General features: G+C 37.3%; 1 protein-coding gene across 1 annotated transcript in view; it reads right to left on the bottom strand.

Moving 5' to 3' along the window:
* The window catches only part of MOXD1 (monooxygenase DBH like 1), a 108818-nt gene that overhangs the window by 24500 nt on the left and 64486 nt on the right, over positions 1-19832 (bottom strand). Inside the window, exons 5-9 of the mRNA XM_012474526.3 lie at positions 10978-11157; positions 10588-10690; positions 6531-6697; positions 5268-5459; positions 3576-3635 (exon numbers count right to left, since the gene is read on the bottom strand). Of these exons, the coding sequence (XP_012329949.2) occupies positions 3576-3635; positions 5268-5459; positions 6531-6697; positions 10588-10690; positions 10978-11157 (702 nt within the window). The remainder of the gene's footprint in view (positions 1-3575; positions 3636-5267; positions 5460-6530; positions 6698-10587; positions 10691-10977; positions 11158-19832) is intronic.

Raw genomic sequence — 19832 nt, 5'->3', positions numbered from 1 at the left:
ATCTTGAAAGCAGCAAGAGAAAAATGATACATCATGTACAGGTAAACAGGAATACAATTGACAGCTGATATTTTATCATAAATGATGGAAGTAAAAGAAGATATTAGAATTATATATTCACAAGTGTTGCAGGGGAAAAAAAGCAACTGCCAACCAAGAATTCTGTATTCAGCAAAATCTAGCTTTTGAAAACAAAGGTGGGAAACTTAACATTGTTCATATTATAAATTAATGTAGGGACTAATATACAATGATTTTACTAATTGCAAAAACATGGTGTTTGCTCTTGATGAGCAAGACAGGATTAGGCAAAAGGAGAAGCTGATCTGCAAATAAAGTTACATCTGAGGCCTCAGTAAATATTTAATTTATCTTTAAGTTAGGATGGCTGTTCAGAGTTGTATCAAATTGTAGAAAGAAAGCTGGGCCTTTGCAGCCTCTTATCAACTAGTCATTGGTTGCTGGCTGTCCTACTGTATGGAGTATAACTTTAAGGAGTCATTCTCTAATACCAAGGAGGAATTTCCAATGAGGGACACAGCTGTGAGCTATTATAGTATCATCTGATATTCCCAGTGGCTGAGGTTTGGTTGTGTTGGCCCTGAAACGGGTGTCAAGACAGTGCACCAAAATAACCACTACAATAATAACTCATTTATTATGTCTTTAGAAAATATTTCAACAACAAAAATTATACATAAGGCATGAGAAAAAAATAAAACCAACACCAGTACCTTGACTATCTCCTGTGTGCCCAGCTTCTAACCTTCTTCTTCCCATTCCAACCAAAGGTGATTACTATCTTAGTATCTTATCTTTCTATTGCTTTCCATTACATTTTACATTCAGTATATTGAAGTATGTATCCCTAAACAACATATTGTTTAATTTTCCATGTTCCTGAACTTTACATACGTAATATCACACTACATATATTCTGTTACAAGCTTGGTCTTTTCAATCAACATTATTTGTTCTCCAGATACATTCATGTTAACATATGCAGCTTTAGTTCATTAATTTTCATAACTTTTCACTATTTCATTATATTATACCACATTTATTTGTTCTCCTTTTGATGGGTATTTGAGACATTTCCAGATTTTTTCATTCCTATATTATTACATGCTATCATGAATAGTTCATGAATTTATCTCCTAAAACACATTCTGCAAAAGTAATTCCAAGGCTGAATCTACATAGGCATGGAATTGGGTAGAGTATATGTGAATCTCTAACTTTACTAAATGCCATGTTTTTCCCCAAGGTGGTTTTACAAATTTATATTACCACTAGCAGTGTATAAGTGTCCCAGTTTGAGCACAATGGAAATGCTGTTTTAAATTTTGCCAAACTGGTGAGTTCAAAATATCTCGTTCTGGTTTACATTTGCATGACTTTGGTTTTAAACGAAATGAACATCTTTTCATATATTTATATTATCTACTGGGTTGTTATTTCTTTGAAATGTTTTTGTCTTAACCTCTTTTATTGTATGCTTCTCTTCTGTTACTGATTTATGGACTCTGTTTTGTAAGCTAGATACTAATGCTCTGTTAATCCATGTATTGCAAATTTTTTTTCAGGTTTAAAACTCTTTTCACTTTCTTAATAGTATTTTATTTTGGTAAGCAAAAGCTTTGACATAGTCAAATTGATTAATCTTTTATTTATAGTTTATGCTTCTTATGTTTTGCTTATAAAATAAGTACTCCAAAGTCATGAAGATTTATTCAGGTATTTTTTTCTTCCAGTGGTTTTAAAGTTTTGCTGTTCACATTTAAATATTTAATACATCTGGCATTGATTTTTATGCACTGTGTGAAATTAAGACTCAGTTTTATTTATGTCATATGGATATCCAGTAGTACCAGCATCCTTTAATAAAAAGTTTATCCTTTTCCATTTATCTAAATGCTATGTCTATCATAACAAAGTTTCCAACTGTAGGATTTGTAGGTCTGTTTCTGAGATCCCTCTTCTGTTCCAAGTCTTCTAACTTGGGACTCAAAGCATACTGTATTAATCACTAGTTTTAAAATAAACCTTATGTAGTAGATTGTTTTCTACCTTGTTCTTTTTAGTTTTATCTTGCCTATTTTTAACCTTTTGCTCTTCTGTGTAAATTTTAGAATCAACTTGCTCCATGTAAAAGCTAAAACAGCAAAATGTTTATATAAATAAAAAATAGGTGAAAATATTTGCAACCTTGGTCGGTGAAGATTTCTTAGGATACCCAAACCTCAAATAATAAAACTTCTCTGAATTTTCTTTACTGGAATAATATCAAATTTATAGACCAATATAAATTGAAATATTTTCTTTATTTTACTGAGCCTTTCTGTCCATGAACACTTAATGTCTTTAGGCATTCTTTAATGTTTCACAATAAAGATTTATAAGTTTTTTCACGGAGATCAAACATGTTAGATTTTATTTCTGTATAATTTTGATTTTAAATTGTATTTTTTTGAAATAATTTCTTATACACTGAAATGCAATTTAGATAGCATCAATTTGGAGGAGGGTTGATGCAGAAAATTACAATATCTGTGAATAATGTGTTTTGCTTCTTCACTTATGCCTTTCTGATCCTTATATCTCATTTTCATTTCTTTTCCAGTACAGTGTTAAATACAAGTAATGATAATAAATGCCCTTATATTCTTCCTAACTTGAAAAAAACACTTCTGATATTTCATTTAATTTAATATTTGCTATAGCTTTTTCATAGCTAACTTTTACCTCGTTAAAACAATTCCTTCCTGTTCCAGTCTTGCTAAATGTCTCCCCTGTCTACAGTAAACTTGAATTTTGCTTTTTCTATCACTGTCGAGGTGATTATATGTCTTTTTCATTCAATACTTTCATGTAGAAGACATTAATATATTTTCTAATTTAAATCAATTTTATATTCCTTAGCTAAACTGAAGTTGGTCTCGTCATTAGATCTGTATATAAAAAAGGATTTGTTTTGTCAAAATTTTGTCCAAGTTATTTCCATCAGGTGCATACTACTGGCCTCTTTTATACTACCCTTGTGAAGTTTTAGTTTTAAGACTATGGTAACTTCATAAGTTGGTGGGAGATGTTCTCTCTTTTTGTGTTCCTGAAAGAGTTTGAGTAAGACATGAATTATCTATTTCTTGAATGCTTGGTGGAATTCCTCCAATAAATCTGTTGGAACCAGATTTCTCTCTGAGTCAGAGGCCTCAAGGTCATGACGTTCCTTCTTCCTTTGGAAGTTTGGATTTATCTAAGCCAGGCTCAAGTAGATAGTCAATTAATGACCACAGTTCTTTTAAAAATATTAGATGAGAAAAATTAAAAGACTAAGGATAGCTTTCCATGAAAGAGTCAATAAATATACTCCAAATATTATTTAATACTATAATATGGTTAATTTGAAGTCTTATAAAATGCTAAAACATCACTGATACCACTTTTAGGATACTTGATACTCAAAATTTTTAGAACTTTTCTTTCCAAATGCAAATGGTTTTTACCATTTTCTTCTGAAATCAAGTTTATTTCTCTCCATAAATAAACTTTAATTAATGATAAAATTTTCTTACCCAAGTCATCTCAGCTCTATCTTTTGTGCTGTAGCGACATTCTGTAATTAGGTTATCTCCCTGAAACATAAAGGTAAAAGCTTTCAGATTGAAGTTATATGCTGATGTATTTATCAAATATATTTGTAGGTCAACAGTTAATATTTGCGGTATGAATGGATGCATCAAGTAATTTAATTCAGCAGAAAACCTCTGATCTGCTTAATTCTAGGTTTGCTAACATAACAAACAAGTAAATAAGACTCTCGGCCAGGCGCAGTTGCTCACACCTGTAATCCCAGCACTTTGGGAGGCCAAAGAGGGCAGATCACAAGGTCAAGAGATACAGACCATTCTTGCCAACATGGTGAAACTAGTCCCAGCTACCCAGGAGGCTGAGGCAGGAGAATCGCTTGAACCCGGGAGGCGGAGGTTGCAGTGAGCCAAGATTGCGCCATTGCACTCTAGCCTGGGTAACAAGAGCGAAACTCCGTCTCAAAAATAATAAAAAAAAAATTGAATTTTGAGGCAAATCAACAGAAATTTATTGTTCTAGTGTTTTCCATCCTTTTGTACATTACAGTAGACATGGAAAATGATAACTTTTTTTTTGTTTCCCCTTTCAGGTAAGCGGATGAAGCTGTTTATGGATCTGAGATAGTCATTGCTGGGTGTTAGTCCTTAAATCTGACCTCCCTGCAACACCACTCAGAGGGTCCAAAGATAAGTATCTCATCACACTTATGCCCCGATCAAGGCACATCGGTTAGGAAGATTTGAGATAACACTGTTTGGAAAGCCCCAGAGACATCACAATAAAATAGAGTGTAGTCCTTAAGAACCTCGACCAGATCACTGTTTCTAAAGGGAATATAGATCCAAAGCTACAGATTTAAGGGACAGCGATTAGTAAAAAGAAGATCCCTTTCCTCTCCATGACTTTCTTCTGTTTTTTCAGCTTCCCTTTTACATCCTATTGTGCCATGTCTTCTCCCTGACAATTCATCCCATCTAAAAACCCTGTCTCCAGCATCATGTAGAAAAGATATTGCTATTACTCTCATTTCATAAATGGTATAGGGGTCCGACTTTTAAAAGTAAAATAAGAATAGAAAATTATACTACAATTGAGCTTGATGGTCATGGAATAAAAATTTGAGAAAACGAAGCATTTTAACATTTTTAAAGTCTTCATTCTCTTCTCTCCTTCACCATAACCCCATGTATTGTGTCAAGCTGGATCACACAGCATAGTTTAATTAGCTATATCCAAATAGCTTTATCAGGTCAAAGAATTATCCTTACATTCATTTTTACTAAAATGAAACTTCTAAAAATATCCTATCTTTTCAAGAGAGCATAAAGACACCTCTGATTTTACCACTGCCAGAATTGCAACCCAAAGACTCACTAACTGGAATGCCAAGTATAAAAAAAAGTAACATTTAGTCCTCAGAACCTGAGGGTTTTTGTTTTTGTTTTTTTCTTGTCAACAGCTTGAATTGCTCCTGGGAATCATAAAAAAAATGAGTTTCAATTTTGGAAAACAGATCAAACACATTCCATCTGGGTTGTACAACACTCACAGGGAGTGGTTTTTAAGAATACAGATACAAGGAAAAATTCATTTCACTTCTAGAAACCTTGCCACATCTCAGCAGATATGTCTCATGACTTTTATAATAGCCAATTAAAAAGAACAAAAACGCATACTGGTAAGATTGTTTGTTCTTCCTTTAGATACTGAAACTCCTGGAAATTGAAGTCAAAATCATCATCATAGGCAAGTAATTTCACTTCCTTCCCTTTTCGAAAATGACGCAGCCTGATGCCTCTGCCAGCCAGGTGAGCATGGAGAAGAACAGCAAACACATGAATTCCACTTGGTTTTTCGGTTTCCAGAGCCTGCAGGGGACACCAAGGAAGATCCAATTAGCCCAAACAAGTGCATGTACAGACAGTTCACATTCAAACACACTTGGAGGGACAACTGAGATAAAAAGCTAAAGCAATTTAAATGAATGCTTGAACTGTCAAACATTTTGAATTCAGATTGTTCAGTGTTCTCCTTGTGGAGCAACATTTATTTACTGGGAGAAAAACAGGGGAACTGATGCTTATGAGGGACCTACCAGATCATTTCTACAGGTTACCTTCATTTTTCCTTCTTTTAGGAGGATAAGAGGCAATAAACACTCTTAGCGAAAAGATTCCACTATGTTAGTAACCTGAAAACCCAAACTCTTAAAAGAAAATATTATTCCCACTTTTCCAGATAAGAAAGCCAAAGTGGGTCAATGGAATTAAATGAATTACCCATGGTCCTACAGTTTGCAAATGAGGTCATGGCAATTTGTATGAACTGTGGCCTAAATAACTCAGAAGAGTATAATTTTTCCACCTCGCCAGTCTGCCATACTGTCCACAACCACAATTTTGTAATTCATGAAGAATATGATCCATGTTGAAATATTTTCATTAAAAAAACTTTAAGTAAAAATTGGCATCACTAAATACTTATACTCAGCTTTTCTCTTATCCAATATCTATTTTTATATTAGTTATTTTGCTCTGTGTGAAGGAAGGGAAGAAAACTGTAAGGCAGAGAAAAAAGGAAAGTGAATGTGAATAATGGAAAAATCAATAGGGATAAAAGGTAAAGTAGGGAAAGGACAAAAAGACTACACAAACAAAGGTAGAAATTGTAAAGGACGATATAAAGCATGCGATATGCAACTAAAAAAAGGCAGGTAAGAAGAAAAACACCCTGTCAACAATTTGTCTTAACAGTTCTACTCCTGTAGCTTTCAAGATTTAAAAAAGCAGTCAAAGGTCCTACTAAAATTGCAATAATGGTTTCACAATGTGTCAACAAGAAAAGAATCAATAATAAACACGCATGCAGTTTTTCACACCACAGTTTCTAAGAGCATAGATGAATCTGCAGAGAACAGCTCAGACTGAGATGCTGCCTACCTCTTCTAGGCACTCCAGAGTGCAGTGACCTTCAGACTGGAACTCAGGCATCCCTGGAGGGATGGTATGGAAGAGGCTCACCCAGAGGCCAGCCTCAATCACCCCAGCATCATATTTCCTTATATCCATTGTATAAAATAACCTCAGTCCAGAATTATCTATTAAGCCTAGAACAAAAACACGTAATTAAAGTGAGTTTGAGTTCTTAAAAAAGTTTTCATTCTCAAGAAAATTCTTGGTTTGATTTTTAAGTTGTCACGTTTAGTTGAAATAGGTTTATTTTCCATAAACTGTCAAGAAGAACAAGAATACAAGCAGAAATTAGTGGCAGACAACAATCAGTTTCATAAACAAGAATTAAAAGATGAGTAGCCATATTGCCTGCAACCTTTGTGAACTCACACAGCATACCACGAGAGAAATGTGTCAGTTATCTAGCTTTTATATGCCATAATTATCTAACATGAAGACAGAATGAAGATTCTAAAGTCATTCATTAGAATATATAATAACTCATTAAAAGTTTTATTTTATATTGGTTCAAGATGAAGTTCAATAACATTTACTTTGAGGTAAAATTTCCTTAGTTTAGAAACCATCTGCTGATGAAGAAAACTACTAAAGATTAACTTTATTTCTTTATAGCTTGTCACCATTGTCTTCTTCATTCAACAGTCATTCAATCAACATACAACTATTAAGAATCCATTATATAAACAGCACTCTATTAGGCATTGTGGGGGTGAGAGATGAATAAGACACACTTGTTGTTATGACATATTCATTACAGGGAGGGAGAGTATGAGCCCCAAACTTTTCATAAATTTGTTTCACTAACTTGGAAATTAATTGACTTCCTACTGCAGTAGTGACTTACCCACCTGTAACTAACAGATTGATCTCTTCCCCTCAGTTTGGTTTCTTGTCTCCTTTAAATCAATCAGCTTAGTCTATTTCCAGTCAATCATTTTTAAACACAAGGTCTTTATATCAAAAATTCCTCATGGTATGTTATATACCCCTTACTCACAAACACACACACATACACACATTTAGAAGATATCCATTACTTTGAATGTTTTAGGATGAAATAAGTTGTTAAAATTAAGTATTCCAATAACTATCCCAGGAAATTCTTACCTCACAACCTTTCCAACAGCCTTGGAAAAATCCAAGCTTCCTTTCCTGCTTTGTGAGTTTGGTATTGTGAACATAAAATAATTTACTATATGTTTGTTGACTCCAGCTTGTTCAGATATTCAGGGTCATCACAAGGAAGCGCTGTGGTGTGACAGTTAGGGACACCGACTCTGGAGCTGACCAACCTGGCTGCAAATCCCAGCTCTGCTGCTTATGAGTTATGTGACCTTGGGAAGGTGCTATGGTTAAATGTTTATCCCTTCCAAAAAGTAGGTCTGAATGTTGTTGAAATTTAATTGCCATTGTGATGGTATTGAATGGTGAGACCTTTAAGAGGTCTAGGTCATGAGGGCTCTGCCCCTGTCAATGGCTTAATGCCATTATTTCAGAAGTGGGTTTGTACCCTCTTGCTCTCTTTACCCTTCCACCATGTGAAGCCTTCTGCCATGTTATGACACAGCAAAAAGGCCCTCATCAGATGCCAGTACCATGTACTTGTACTTCTCAGCCTCTAGAACTGTGAGGAATAAATTTCTGTTCATTATAAATTACCCAGTCTGTGGTATTCTGTTATAGCAGCACAAAACAGATGAAGACAGAAAGTTACCTAATCAGTTGTGTTTTGGTTTTCCAATATGGAAAATGGCCATAATAGTAGCACTATTACCTCATAAGGGTGATGTGTGGCTTAAACACCAAGTTCTTAGAACAGAGTTTGGCACAAATGAGGTGCTCAATAAATAGCAGCTAGTCACACATGCAGTGGTCACACACATACCAGGGTTTCAATGAATTGTTAAACAAATTAATCATAAAAATCAATTCTTCTTTTATGTAATTACCAGAGCAGATACACGTGACCATGATAATGTAGAGCATCTACACTGACCTTAGAATTTTCTCTGGAAATGCCTTGCAGAATTTTGTTTTGTATTTTATATTTTTGGGATCTACCTCCTTATAATAGTTTAATAGGGAAAAAGTATAAATAGAAATTTCAGTTGCATTTACTATAGTTAGGTTCATTAATTTAATAGATACTCTACTAAATAAAGTAATAATTTATTAAGCAAATAAAACATGATTATTAAAAAACTTTTCTGGAAACAAATTCATATTATGCTATATTTATAAAAATAAAATTACTATAATCTAAAATTTGGTCTAATTATGTATATGATTAAAAATAGAAAGTACTAAAAATTCTGAGTTCTCTATTAACCTGTTAGAAAAATAAGCTGATATTTCATTTTTACATTGAAACTATGAGAAAGTCAACTTAATTGACAACAGACAGGCAAATAAATTAAGTCTTCCACTTTTGTAATAAAGACTATAAAAGGAAGAAGTAGTTCACATAGAATTTCCAATTGGAGAAATATTACACATTATGTAAAACACTTATTCTATTAATAATTTAAAATCCAAAATGTAAATTTTTTTAAAAGAAATGTTATAATATGACATATTCAATAATTAATCCCATTGTTATTGTGATGATAATTTTTATACTTTATCGTCAGATACGATTTCATGGAAATCTAACTTTTAGAATTTTTTAACAGGTTATTTTGTAAATGCTTGGTTTATGAGCGTTTTTAAACTGTAATTCTCATAGATTCATGGTTCAGCGTATGGGATATAATTGGTGGGTGGAAATTAAAGTGAATTCAGAGAGAAACTATTTCCTATAAATTACTTTAGGGTAAAAAAAAAGAATACTGGCTTGCTCACCAACAGAATGGCTTAACACCTACTTTAATAGAAACATTACTCTAAATATCATACCACACGTCCTCTCTTCATAATCTATTATTCATACTGCAGCAGCCAGAGTGGTCTTTTCAAACACAAATCACATTATTTGACTCCACTGTATCAAACTCTTCAATTGCTGCTCACTGTCTTCAGGGTCAACATCCTTAATGGGCCCTACAAAACCTTAGATGGTCTGCTTCAGCCTTCCTCTGCAGGTTCATCAGCATCTTTCTTCACTGACACCTAACCCTTCAGCATCTGCAGTCACCCAGATGAATAATTTGATTCTTTAACAAAGACTTTCTAGACCATCCCCACCACCACACACCCCTGGCGGGATTAGGTCACCAATTAAATACTCTCATAGTGTCAGATAACTCCTTTGGATCAACTGGTGTATGTATAATTTCATATGATTGCTGTGATTATTTGGTTGTTTCTCTTTCCCACTGGGCTATAATTTCCATGAGGGTGGGAACAGCATCTGTTTTTCACTCACATCATATCCTCAAGTACAGATCTGGCATATAGTTGGTGCTCAGTATTTGCTGAATAATTGCATGAGTCAATGCAAAATAATAACTTGGAGTTGCTTCTGTTGATAATTTCACATTAACTCTATCAATGTTGGGATTTGGAATATCATACAAATAATTTCAGCAATCAAATATATTTCTTTACTTCAATATCATATTATAGAGTGTCACTGCCTAAGTACCTCTTGAATATATCTATGACTTGCTTACCACACAACAAAATACTTATGCTTTTCAATATAATAAATGGTAGCTTTCTCTTATGTGCAGTTAGAAAGAAAATGGTGCAGTTAGAAACACCATGCATTGGGACTAATTCACAACACAAAGGAAAAGTCTATTATTCTACTTCCTGGTAGGTAGTATGCAAAAGATTTTTTAAGATTAGTGACTGCATGTGCTCATTTACCTGGTTTGATGCTGGTTAATGCCTGCTGTTACAATATAATTATAAATGGTACCCACTTTCACTTTTAAAAGTATCCTAATTTGAATGATAAATGTATAGGTTAATTCTTTCTAACATTGGCTGCTATTTTGTTTCAACTCTGTTAAACACAAGAGTTACAAGGTACGAAACTTTTATAAACATTATAGGTAAAATATATGAGCAATAAACTCACCTTCCTTGTAAGTCGGATTGTCATAATGGACTTCTAGGAGCACATAATGGGGATCTAATGCTGTGCCAAGGGATAATCCAACATGAGGTGGATAAGAAAAACCCTAAATATGGAAAATGCCATGAGACAGTGTCCTAGGAAAGTCCCTGAGAGCTCCACTCAAAAACCAGCCATTTTCAAGGATATTTCAACCCTCTGGAACCCCATTAATCTACAACTGATGAAATAAAATAAAAATGACTTAAGGAAAGAATCCCTTCCTAGGAAAATGGAGTTAAGCCTTCATAACAAAAGTAGAGTTAGAGCTTTACTTGTATTAATTGGAGTCCTATTTGTGGAGGGAAACATGATCAATTAATTTTGTTATATCTCAGTAATCATTAGCCCCACCTCTCCACCAATAGCCCAGGCAAAAATCACGGTTTCACAGGTGAGGAATGCGTCGGGCATGTTGGGGTGATAGCACTCATGGCCGGACGCCAGAACGCTGTCATTGAAGTTGCTGTTGCACTGATAGAGCAGGATGTGGTGCACCAGACTCTCATGGCCTTTCTGTATCACTGGCTCAACCTACACAGACATAAATGAGAGGAAGGACACAATAAATAAAACCACCCTACAACATCCCACAACAAGCATGAAAACTAACATAAACTATTATCAGTTTCTCAAAGGAATATTCTTCTCAATTATGTAAAGGTTGTGTAGTTCAAGTCTAATTTGTTCTGGAGATGGTGACAATGGTAAAGATAATGCTGATGACACTGGCAACAACACGATGAGACAACCATTTACTCCAAGAAACACAGGGCTTTACTAATCAGCTTTTTTGGCTGTTAACTCACTGTCAGTGTCCCTTGCCCATTCTGCAGAGCAACTGTTTTGAACTTTGCTTGCTTTCTCCCAGGCTTGCCCTTCCTCCTCTTCCCATATATATATATATTCACATAGAAAGAAAGAAGTCAAGGCTGTAGGCACAAATGCTCTGAGTCTCCCTCTCATCCACCTCAAAATGTTATCTTTACTCATCCCTACCAGAGCTGAGAGATGAGGTCTCGTTCATCTCCATAAATGCATGGTCCTGAGAAGAAGGCTAGGGCTCAATCTTTTTTGTTTTGTTTTTTTTGAGATGGAATCTCGCTCTGTTGCTGAGGCTGGAGTGCAGTGGCGCAGTTTCAGCTCACTGCAATCTCCACTTCCTGGTTTAAGCAATTCTCTGCCTTAGACTCCCAAGTAGCTGGGATTACAGGCACCCACCACTATGCCCTAATTTTTGTATTTTTAGTAGAGATGGAGTTTCTCCATCTTGGCCAGGCTGGTCTTAAACTCCTGACCTCGTGTTCCACCTGCCTTGGCCTCCCAAAGTGCTGAGATTACAGGCGTGAGCCACCACACCTGGCCAATCATTTTTATTGATGATTTTATAATCAATAAAATTCAAGCAGAATCAAATTGTAATCTGGCCTCCAGACTAAGAATTGAGGGTATAGCCCAAAACATGAGGATTTCCTAAGAAAAAAAATCCACACATGAAACAAGGAAACTTGCTGCAAGTTTCCTTGCACATTTTATTTTTATTTTAATGATTAGGATCAAAAGCTAGTAACAATTTTATTATTACAATTAGAAAGAGGGAAGAAAAGCATTGTTAGCTACATGCTCCTGTGACACTGTTCGAATTCGGAGAGGAAAACTAGAAACAAGTAGAATGGGCAGTGAAATTGGTCCTCATGTAAAAAGCAGGATCCACGTGAAAGCGCTCCTTCCACTGTTTGCTCTGTTAGTTCCCTTCATAACACTCACCCACTTTAGTCCAAGAACCTAGGAATCAACTCAGAATGAGTAAAGCACACCCTAGCATCCCAGAGATTCTATATGTAGACCAAATGGGTCCTTGTACTTGGTGTAGGTGAGCTATAGGTGTTGCCATCAATTACAGCAGGGGTCCCCAATCCAGTACCGGTCCAAGGCCTGTTAGGAACTGGGCCGCACAGCAGGAGGTGAGCGGCAGGCAAGGGAGCAAAGCTTCATCTGTATGGCTCCTCCCCATCACTCACATTACGGCCTGAGCTCCACCTCCTGTCAGATCAGCAATGGCCTTCGATTCTCATAGGAGCGCGAATCTTACTGTGAATTGTGCCTGTGAGGGATCTTGGTTCAGTGCTCTTTATGAGACTCTAATGCCTGATAATCTAAGGTGGAACAGTTTCATCCCAAAACCATCACCTCCATCCTACAATCCATGGAAAAATTGTCCTCCAGAACCCAGTTCCTTGTTGGCAAAAAGGCTGGGGACCCTGAGTCAGAGAGTTCTTTTTTCTTTTCCCTCAGAGTTGTTTGAATCTTTGCTCAGCTGATAAAGAAGCCCTAGTGTGCTCCTAAATATCCAAGAGTTTAGCCTTAGAGTTCATCAGCACTTTCGTGTTTAGTCCTAACTACTCAAACACAGCACTGCATTTTGAACTCCTTGCTTGCTCTCTACTTTCAGCATGCACATTTACATGAAGTGCTTTCAGCTATTTTCTCCTATGGCTTTGTTTTCCATTTTCTCCATAGTTTTTCTCTTTTCTGTAGAAAAATCTACGCAAGGGGGGAAAGGGGATGTAGTGGGTAGAGTCTGAAGGTGCAGCCAAGAAATTCAAGTTTTTAAATCCAGTTTTCTTTTGTGTTACACAGTGAGTCATACCACACCTAAGCCTCGGGTACATTTTTAACATCACATGCATGGAAAAAACACTGCACACGGTTTTGTTTGCACTTGTTTTGTCTCTAAAAGGTCATGAGCCCTAAAGGCAGAAACTTTTCTATTTTGCTTGAAAAGCATAGTTATTATTGTTCAAGCATGGTTGCATAATAACAATGATTGCACAGAAGGAGAACAGAGAATTTCTATTAGAATTTCATTTCTATGTCTAGTTTGAGCTTCTGCCTGAGACTTGACGTTTTTGGGTTCCTCAGTCTTCCAAGGGGAACAAGGCACTGCTAAGATGTCAACAGTAAAATATTCAGACACATGTGATATTTTCGCTGAGTGCCTCGCAAGTTCAGGCAAAACCTGAAGGTTGTACTGAGCTCTACAAGGTAGGTCTTGGAAAGAAGGCTTTAGGGCACCAGAGAGTTGGTTACTGTCATGACAGCTTCAGACACTAATGGCCTTCACTGAAGTGTAGGAAGAGGGAGTTAAGGGGGTGTGATGCTGGGTGGTGCCTGACTTTGGAGAGTTTCAAATAAACAGTTTGAAAGAACTTTTAAGAGCATGTGCTTTTTTTTTGTCTTCATAGGAAGTGCTGAAACTAACACCAAACTGCCAAGCTACCAATTTATCCCTGGAATAATAATAATATCTGTCTTTTATTTAGACCTACTATCCGCTAGCCACATATGCATCATTCTATGTATTTAATATTTATAACAAATCTATAAGAAAGACATTATAATCCTCAATCTTACAAATTTACTGAAACTCAGAGATTAGACAACAAGCTCAAAGTACCATGGCTGGGAAATGGTAGATGGGATTTTAAACCAGGCTGGTCTGACCCCAAAGTCTGTACTTTTCTAATGGCTACACTATTGCAGGAAGTGTGTTGGAGACGCATCAGGGACCCTGGAAGTTGCTGCCAGTGGGAGGGAGGATGAAAGGCTTCAGTAAGACAAGCTACCGACAGCTGTCATCAACAATGCCACAAGGTGTTTCTGGAAGCCACTAGCAGGGACCACCACATGCTGATGCCCTCAGAGGTGCAGCACCAGACTGAGAGTCTTACACCTGGGGAGGGGCCTCCTGGCCTCCTTGCCACTCCAGTCCCAGGGCCCCTTGGCCTCTAGGATGAGAAGACAGACCCATGGCCTTTCAATGTGTTCCTTCCTAAAAGGGGCAAACAAAAAGTCTTCTCTTCGAAACCTGATGAGGGCTTCAAGAAGAATTAAATTGTAATCTGACCTTCAGATTACGGATTGAGGATACAGCCTAAAACATGAGAATTTCCCAAGCAAAACATCAACCTATAAAACGACAAGGAAGCTTGCTGCAAACTTGGGTACTGATCACGGGAGGAGAGGATAAAAAGGCTTGGAAGAAGCATGCCCTAGGCAAAATAGATGTAAGCAAAAAAAGGGGGAAAAAGAGAAAAACAAGTGCTTGGAAATGGCATGTAAGGATAAATATAAATTAAGAGGCTGTTAATGTGAGAGGAAAAAAGAATACCTGATTATCAAACTCCTGAAGAATAGAAGAATAATTTCTAAAGAGGAAAATTTCAGACCACCATGGGGATATTAAATGAGACACCAAGAATGTTCCTTAAGGATGGACATAACCTGTTTAATGGAGGATACAACTTGAGGAAATGGGAGCACTTTGATCAGTGCAAGGCAGGGCCATTGGCTCAAATGCTGAGCACAGGATAGGATTTCCCACAATGCTTCACGCCGTGCTTACAGAGCCTGATGAAGCCAGGGCACTGCTACCAATCCCCCGATGGTGGCTGCTCATTATTTTCTGCTCCCACAACAAATTCTACAAACATTTTAAACCATCAACAAACTTGTGTGTTAAGCTCTGTTATGATATTCTTCTTTAGTGCCAGTAAGGCGGAAGTGCCAAGGCACTGTCTGAGGAGGCAGAGTGAGGCACACACAGAGCTCCATGCTCCCTCCTGCTTGTTGGCTGAATGCACCATTAACCCGACTCTCTGATGTGCTGGGTAACTGTCCACAGAAAAAATAAGACTTCTGCTTTTGCATTATTGCAGTTTGTAATGATGGTAAGAGTTATACATTTTTTTACTTAAAATACTAAGAAAAGTAAGGCTGTAATGTATCAGTATATTAAAGAGTAGCACTTCGAAAGCGTTCCTTATTCTGATTACTTCCCACATTCACGTTATTATTACAATCACAATGGGAATGCCAGGAGTTGCCTCTATTAAAAAATATTAAAATTGTAGGAATTATTAAAGAAAGTCATGGCCATAGAAAGTACACGAATATAGATAAATTGGTATTTCTAACCCTGGAAAGAACATTTAATTTAATTTTGCTTGTAGCCTGGCTATATGATGGCAGAAGAAATAAATAAAAAGGAATATAAAGCAGTGCATATGGAAGTGTGGGCAAGACACAAACATAGAAATTCCCCTGATGACATCAAACTGTGTTATTGATCCCACATTTTTGTACAAAAGTGGAGTTTACAGACCCAGAATGATGAGACACTTGTGAGCTTACCTTCTATGGCAAAACAGACCAGGCAAGGAGGGCCTGGCAGCTATGGGTTATTTGTTAACTGCTGTATTAAAGGAACAGCCCAGAAACCCGAATATAGATGAAAAAGAAAGGAAAAGACTTCAACTTGAAAGAATCTTTTAAAGAGGAAAATAGTCTCTTCTGTTAGATCAAGTGACTGGAGCCTTCGCATACACTTGAGATATCTTAGCAAGAAAAGAAAAGAACAACAATAAACAGCTGCATAAGAGTAGCCAAAACCAAAGTGGAAATTGGCAATGACCATTTTTCCTAACCTCATCATCTCTTGTTACCTACTTTATCCAGGTCAAATATGCCTAACATAGCCCCTGCAGCAAAAAGAGTACTTAATAACTATTTATTGAATTGAAATAAAATAAAATGAATACTACCCTTTCCATAAAGCCAACACCAGTGAGTCTGAATCATTAAATTCATTTGCCTCTAAAGTTCTTGATTATCACCACTATACCGCATCCCACTTCAGCTACTGAATCCCATTGTCACATCTGTCCTTGTATCTGCCCATGAGTGCACTACGTCTGAAATTCTCTTTGTGCGTCTCTTTCCTTCCCTGTTAGTTCTTTCACACTTTTCCAGTTGCTCAGGCTGCCATTTTCTCCTGGGAGGCCACTTGAACTCATCACTCATCAGCACTCTCACAACTGATCCAAATGCTCAAATGGTGAATCACTCCTGTAATCTGCTCCTTCTCATCCTCTGCTTGGGACACTGAAGATGTACTTTATACAACTATTCGCAGAAGACTTCAAAGTTCGTAACTCACACTTTTGCCTCAGAAAGTCAGTCTTTGGTTTTGCTCTGCATTCTGTTCATCTCCCTGAAGTGGCTATTCTAAAACCTTTCCCAGTCTATGTGTACCTCCTAATCAGCTCTCAGCAAATGTCTTCATTATTCTGGTGAGAGAGGAAAGCATTTCTATCCACTCTATAGTTGCCTGAGGGCAGAGCTTGGGGGTGGAATTTGATGCAAAGGACACAATATTATTGAAAAGTCTTAAATGTCAATAACCCGTTCCATAGCTTCATTTTTAACAATGTAAAAAGTAATAAAATGATTCAAAGAATCTACACTTGGTGGCATCTTATTCTGCTTAACTTGAGCTATACAGAGTGGGATGAGACATAGAGAACCTAAGACCAAGTGACTTGAGTACAGGGATAAGACCAGAAAAGTCTATGTGTTGCAGAATTCCCTAGAACTTAGAACCAAGAAACTGTTTCAGAATATGAGGCAAGAAAATCTTAGGGGAAATATATGTTTTCCTTCAGTGACTGAAGGAATGAGATCTCTGGCAAAACTGTACCTACCTGCTGGTGTCCCTTCACCAGCACCTACCCTGAAAACAGATTCAATTCAGAAAAGGCTTTTTGTGAAAGACACTGAATACTGGCCAACAAAAATCCATATGGTTTTGCAGGCTTCAAATAGCCAATTACCTAAACAATAATGCTGACTGAAAGAAACATATTTTCTTGCTTGAGTCCCCTGTGCTGTGTTAACAGTGCCTCCTGAAAATTCATGTCCATTTGGAAGCTCGGAAGAGGACTTTATTTGAAAATAGGGTCTTTGCAGATGTAATTGGTTGAAATGAGATCATACAGGATTAAGGTGGGCTCTCAATCCAATGACTCATGTCTTTATGAGAGAAAGGAGAGGGAGATTCAGACACAGATACACACAGAGAGAGGATGGAGACATGAAGATGCAGGCGGAGGTTGGAGAGATGCTGCCACAAGCCAAAAAATGCCAGAAGCTACCAGAATCTGGAAGCTTGAAGGAAGGGGAGCTTTTGGAAGGAGTCTTGATTTCAGACTTCTGATCTCCAGAGCTGTGAGAGAATAATTTTTCTACTGTTTCAAGCTATCCTTGCAGTCACTTATTACAGCAGCCCTAGGAAACTCATACATCCTAAATTTTCTACCATAAACTATCAAGTTGGAGATTTGTACATTTATACCTAGGTCATGATTGTCTCTGTCATTGTTTGTAACACGGACTCATCACAAATATACATTTCTCATACATGACTGAAGTTAAATAGATTTCTTTATTTATAGCTAAATATATGTGTATCATGCTTTAGTTGTTAATTTTGGGGGTAAAGCAGGAGAAAGTACCTTTTTTGTCTTGTCTGAGTATACTCAGCAATATGTGAGAAACACAGGGAGGTTACTACAGCTCTTTTTATTTTTTTGAGATGAAGTCTCACACTGTCACCCATACCCAGGCTGTAGTGCAGTGGCGCGATCTCAGCTCACTGCAATCTCCGTCTACTGGGTTCAAGCAATTCTCCCGCCTCAGCCTCCCGAGTAGCTGGGACTACAGGCATGCGCCGCCACACCCAGCTAATTTTTTTGTACTTTTAGTAGAGATGGGGTTTCACCATGTTGGCCCAGATGATCTTGATCTCCTGACCTCGTGATCCGCCCACATCAGCCTCCCAAAGTGCTGGGATTACAGGCATGAGCCACCACACCCGACCAACTAGAGCTCTTTTGAATAATTTTCCTGTACGCATTCTTCCAACTCTACCCATTTAACATGTGGCTCCTTGCTTGTTAAAACATGAGTGGAAGAGTGGAACACAGCTCTTCAAAAACAACTTGCAACTCAATAGATTCAAAACTAAAACAAAAGGAGAGAGGTGATGAGTGTAATCTGTAATGAGCTGGAAATTTTGTAAATTCCCATCGCTTTTCTTCCTGCCCATTCTTGTTCCTGGCACCCTGCTTTATGTACCCACCTGAGGCACAGGTTGCTGCCCACATAAAAGCCCGTAATCCATCTCCGAGAAAAGTTATCCAAAGGTCAGCTAGCTCCTAAAGTGATGCTGCCTATGAGGACATTTCAGCCAGAACTGTGTAGATGGATGAGCATATGATCATGCTGACATGCTCATGTGACAATGGGAGCACAGAGGTATCTAACCCTCTCTCTCCATGTCTCCTGCCATATCCTCATCTCTAACAGGAAGGGCTCTTTCTTTTAGCATGACAATATAGCCAAGGTATGAGAGGCAACCAAAATTGACAAGGGACTGGCATCTTTGCACCACAGGCACTTCACTCTGAAGAAGGTAAGGGTGCAACGCAAACCCTGACTTGCTCATGTGGTGTCAAGAGCCACAGCATGAATGGACTTAGCTAAAGCCCATGAGGTGATGCCAAGAAGAGATGAAGTGGGAAAGAGAAGAAGAAAAGGAAGAGGAAAAGAGAAGAAATGAGGGCAAGTTATTTCTGGGAAATAACTCACCCATTACTATAGTCCCAAATTCTCATAGGTCTACCATCTTCAAACACAACCTTGCCCTGCCAGCCACAATTGGCCAATTCAGGGAAGGGTGCCCAGCCTATCTTGGAATTTTTCAAACTATGAAAAAGAATTCAACCCCCTCTAGAAGCTGAATATGAGTTTTGAGGTTCAGCAACCTCCAGGGATGATGTTTCTCAGTACATGAAAGAAGCCAGCATTCAATGAGATACCATCAAGCAAGCACACAGAGAGGTACCAGAGACAAGATAAGACAAGCTGGGCAGAGTTTGAATACTTCACTGAAGCTGTTCCTGAAACCAGTGCATCTCTGCCAACTGTGGTTTATTTACTCAACTTTTTTTAATAACTGAGTCAATACATTCCTTTCTTTTTCTGAAACTAGTTCAGCTTGGATTTCTATTGCTTGCAAACAAAAGTCCTGATTAAGAATCAAACACAAGTAGGTATAAATCATCAATTCATCAATAAGTTTGTGTAGTCATGCATGTGCTACCTGAAATTTTTTTCTTCACGCTGGAACATTGCCACATACAATTACTTTGCTTGTGTTTTACTCTTCCAGTTTATTTACTATTCTTAATTTGACCTGCATAAGTTCCAAATAAAGTTACTTCAGTAAATGCTCTTGAAGAGTGATATGCTGGGAGAGAATGACTTCCTCTGCTACATACCAATGTCTTTCTCCCTTGCTTACCGATTTC

The sequence above is a fragment of the Aotus nancymaae genome, unplaced genomic scaffold (genome assembly GCF_030222135.1).
Source record: "Aotus nancymaae isolate 86718 unplaced genomic scaffold, 86718_ANA_hifiasm-v0.15.2.pri h1tg000040l, whole genome shotgun sequence".
Lineage (NCBI taxonomy): Eukaryota > Metazoa > Chordata > Mammalia > Primates > Aotidae > Aotus > Aotus nancymaae.
The sequence above is the reverse complement of the archived record's forward strand: the minus strand, read 5'-3'. Positions and strand labels throughout refer to the sequence as shown.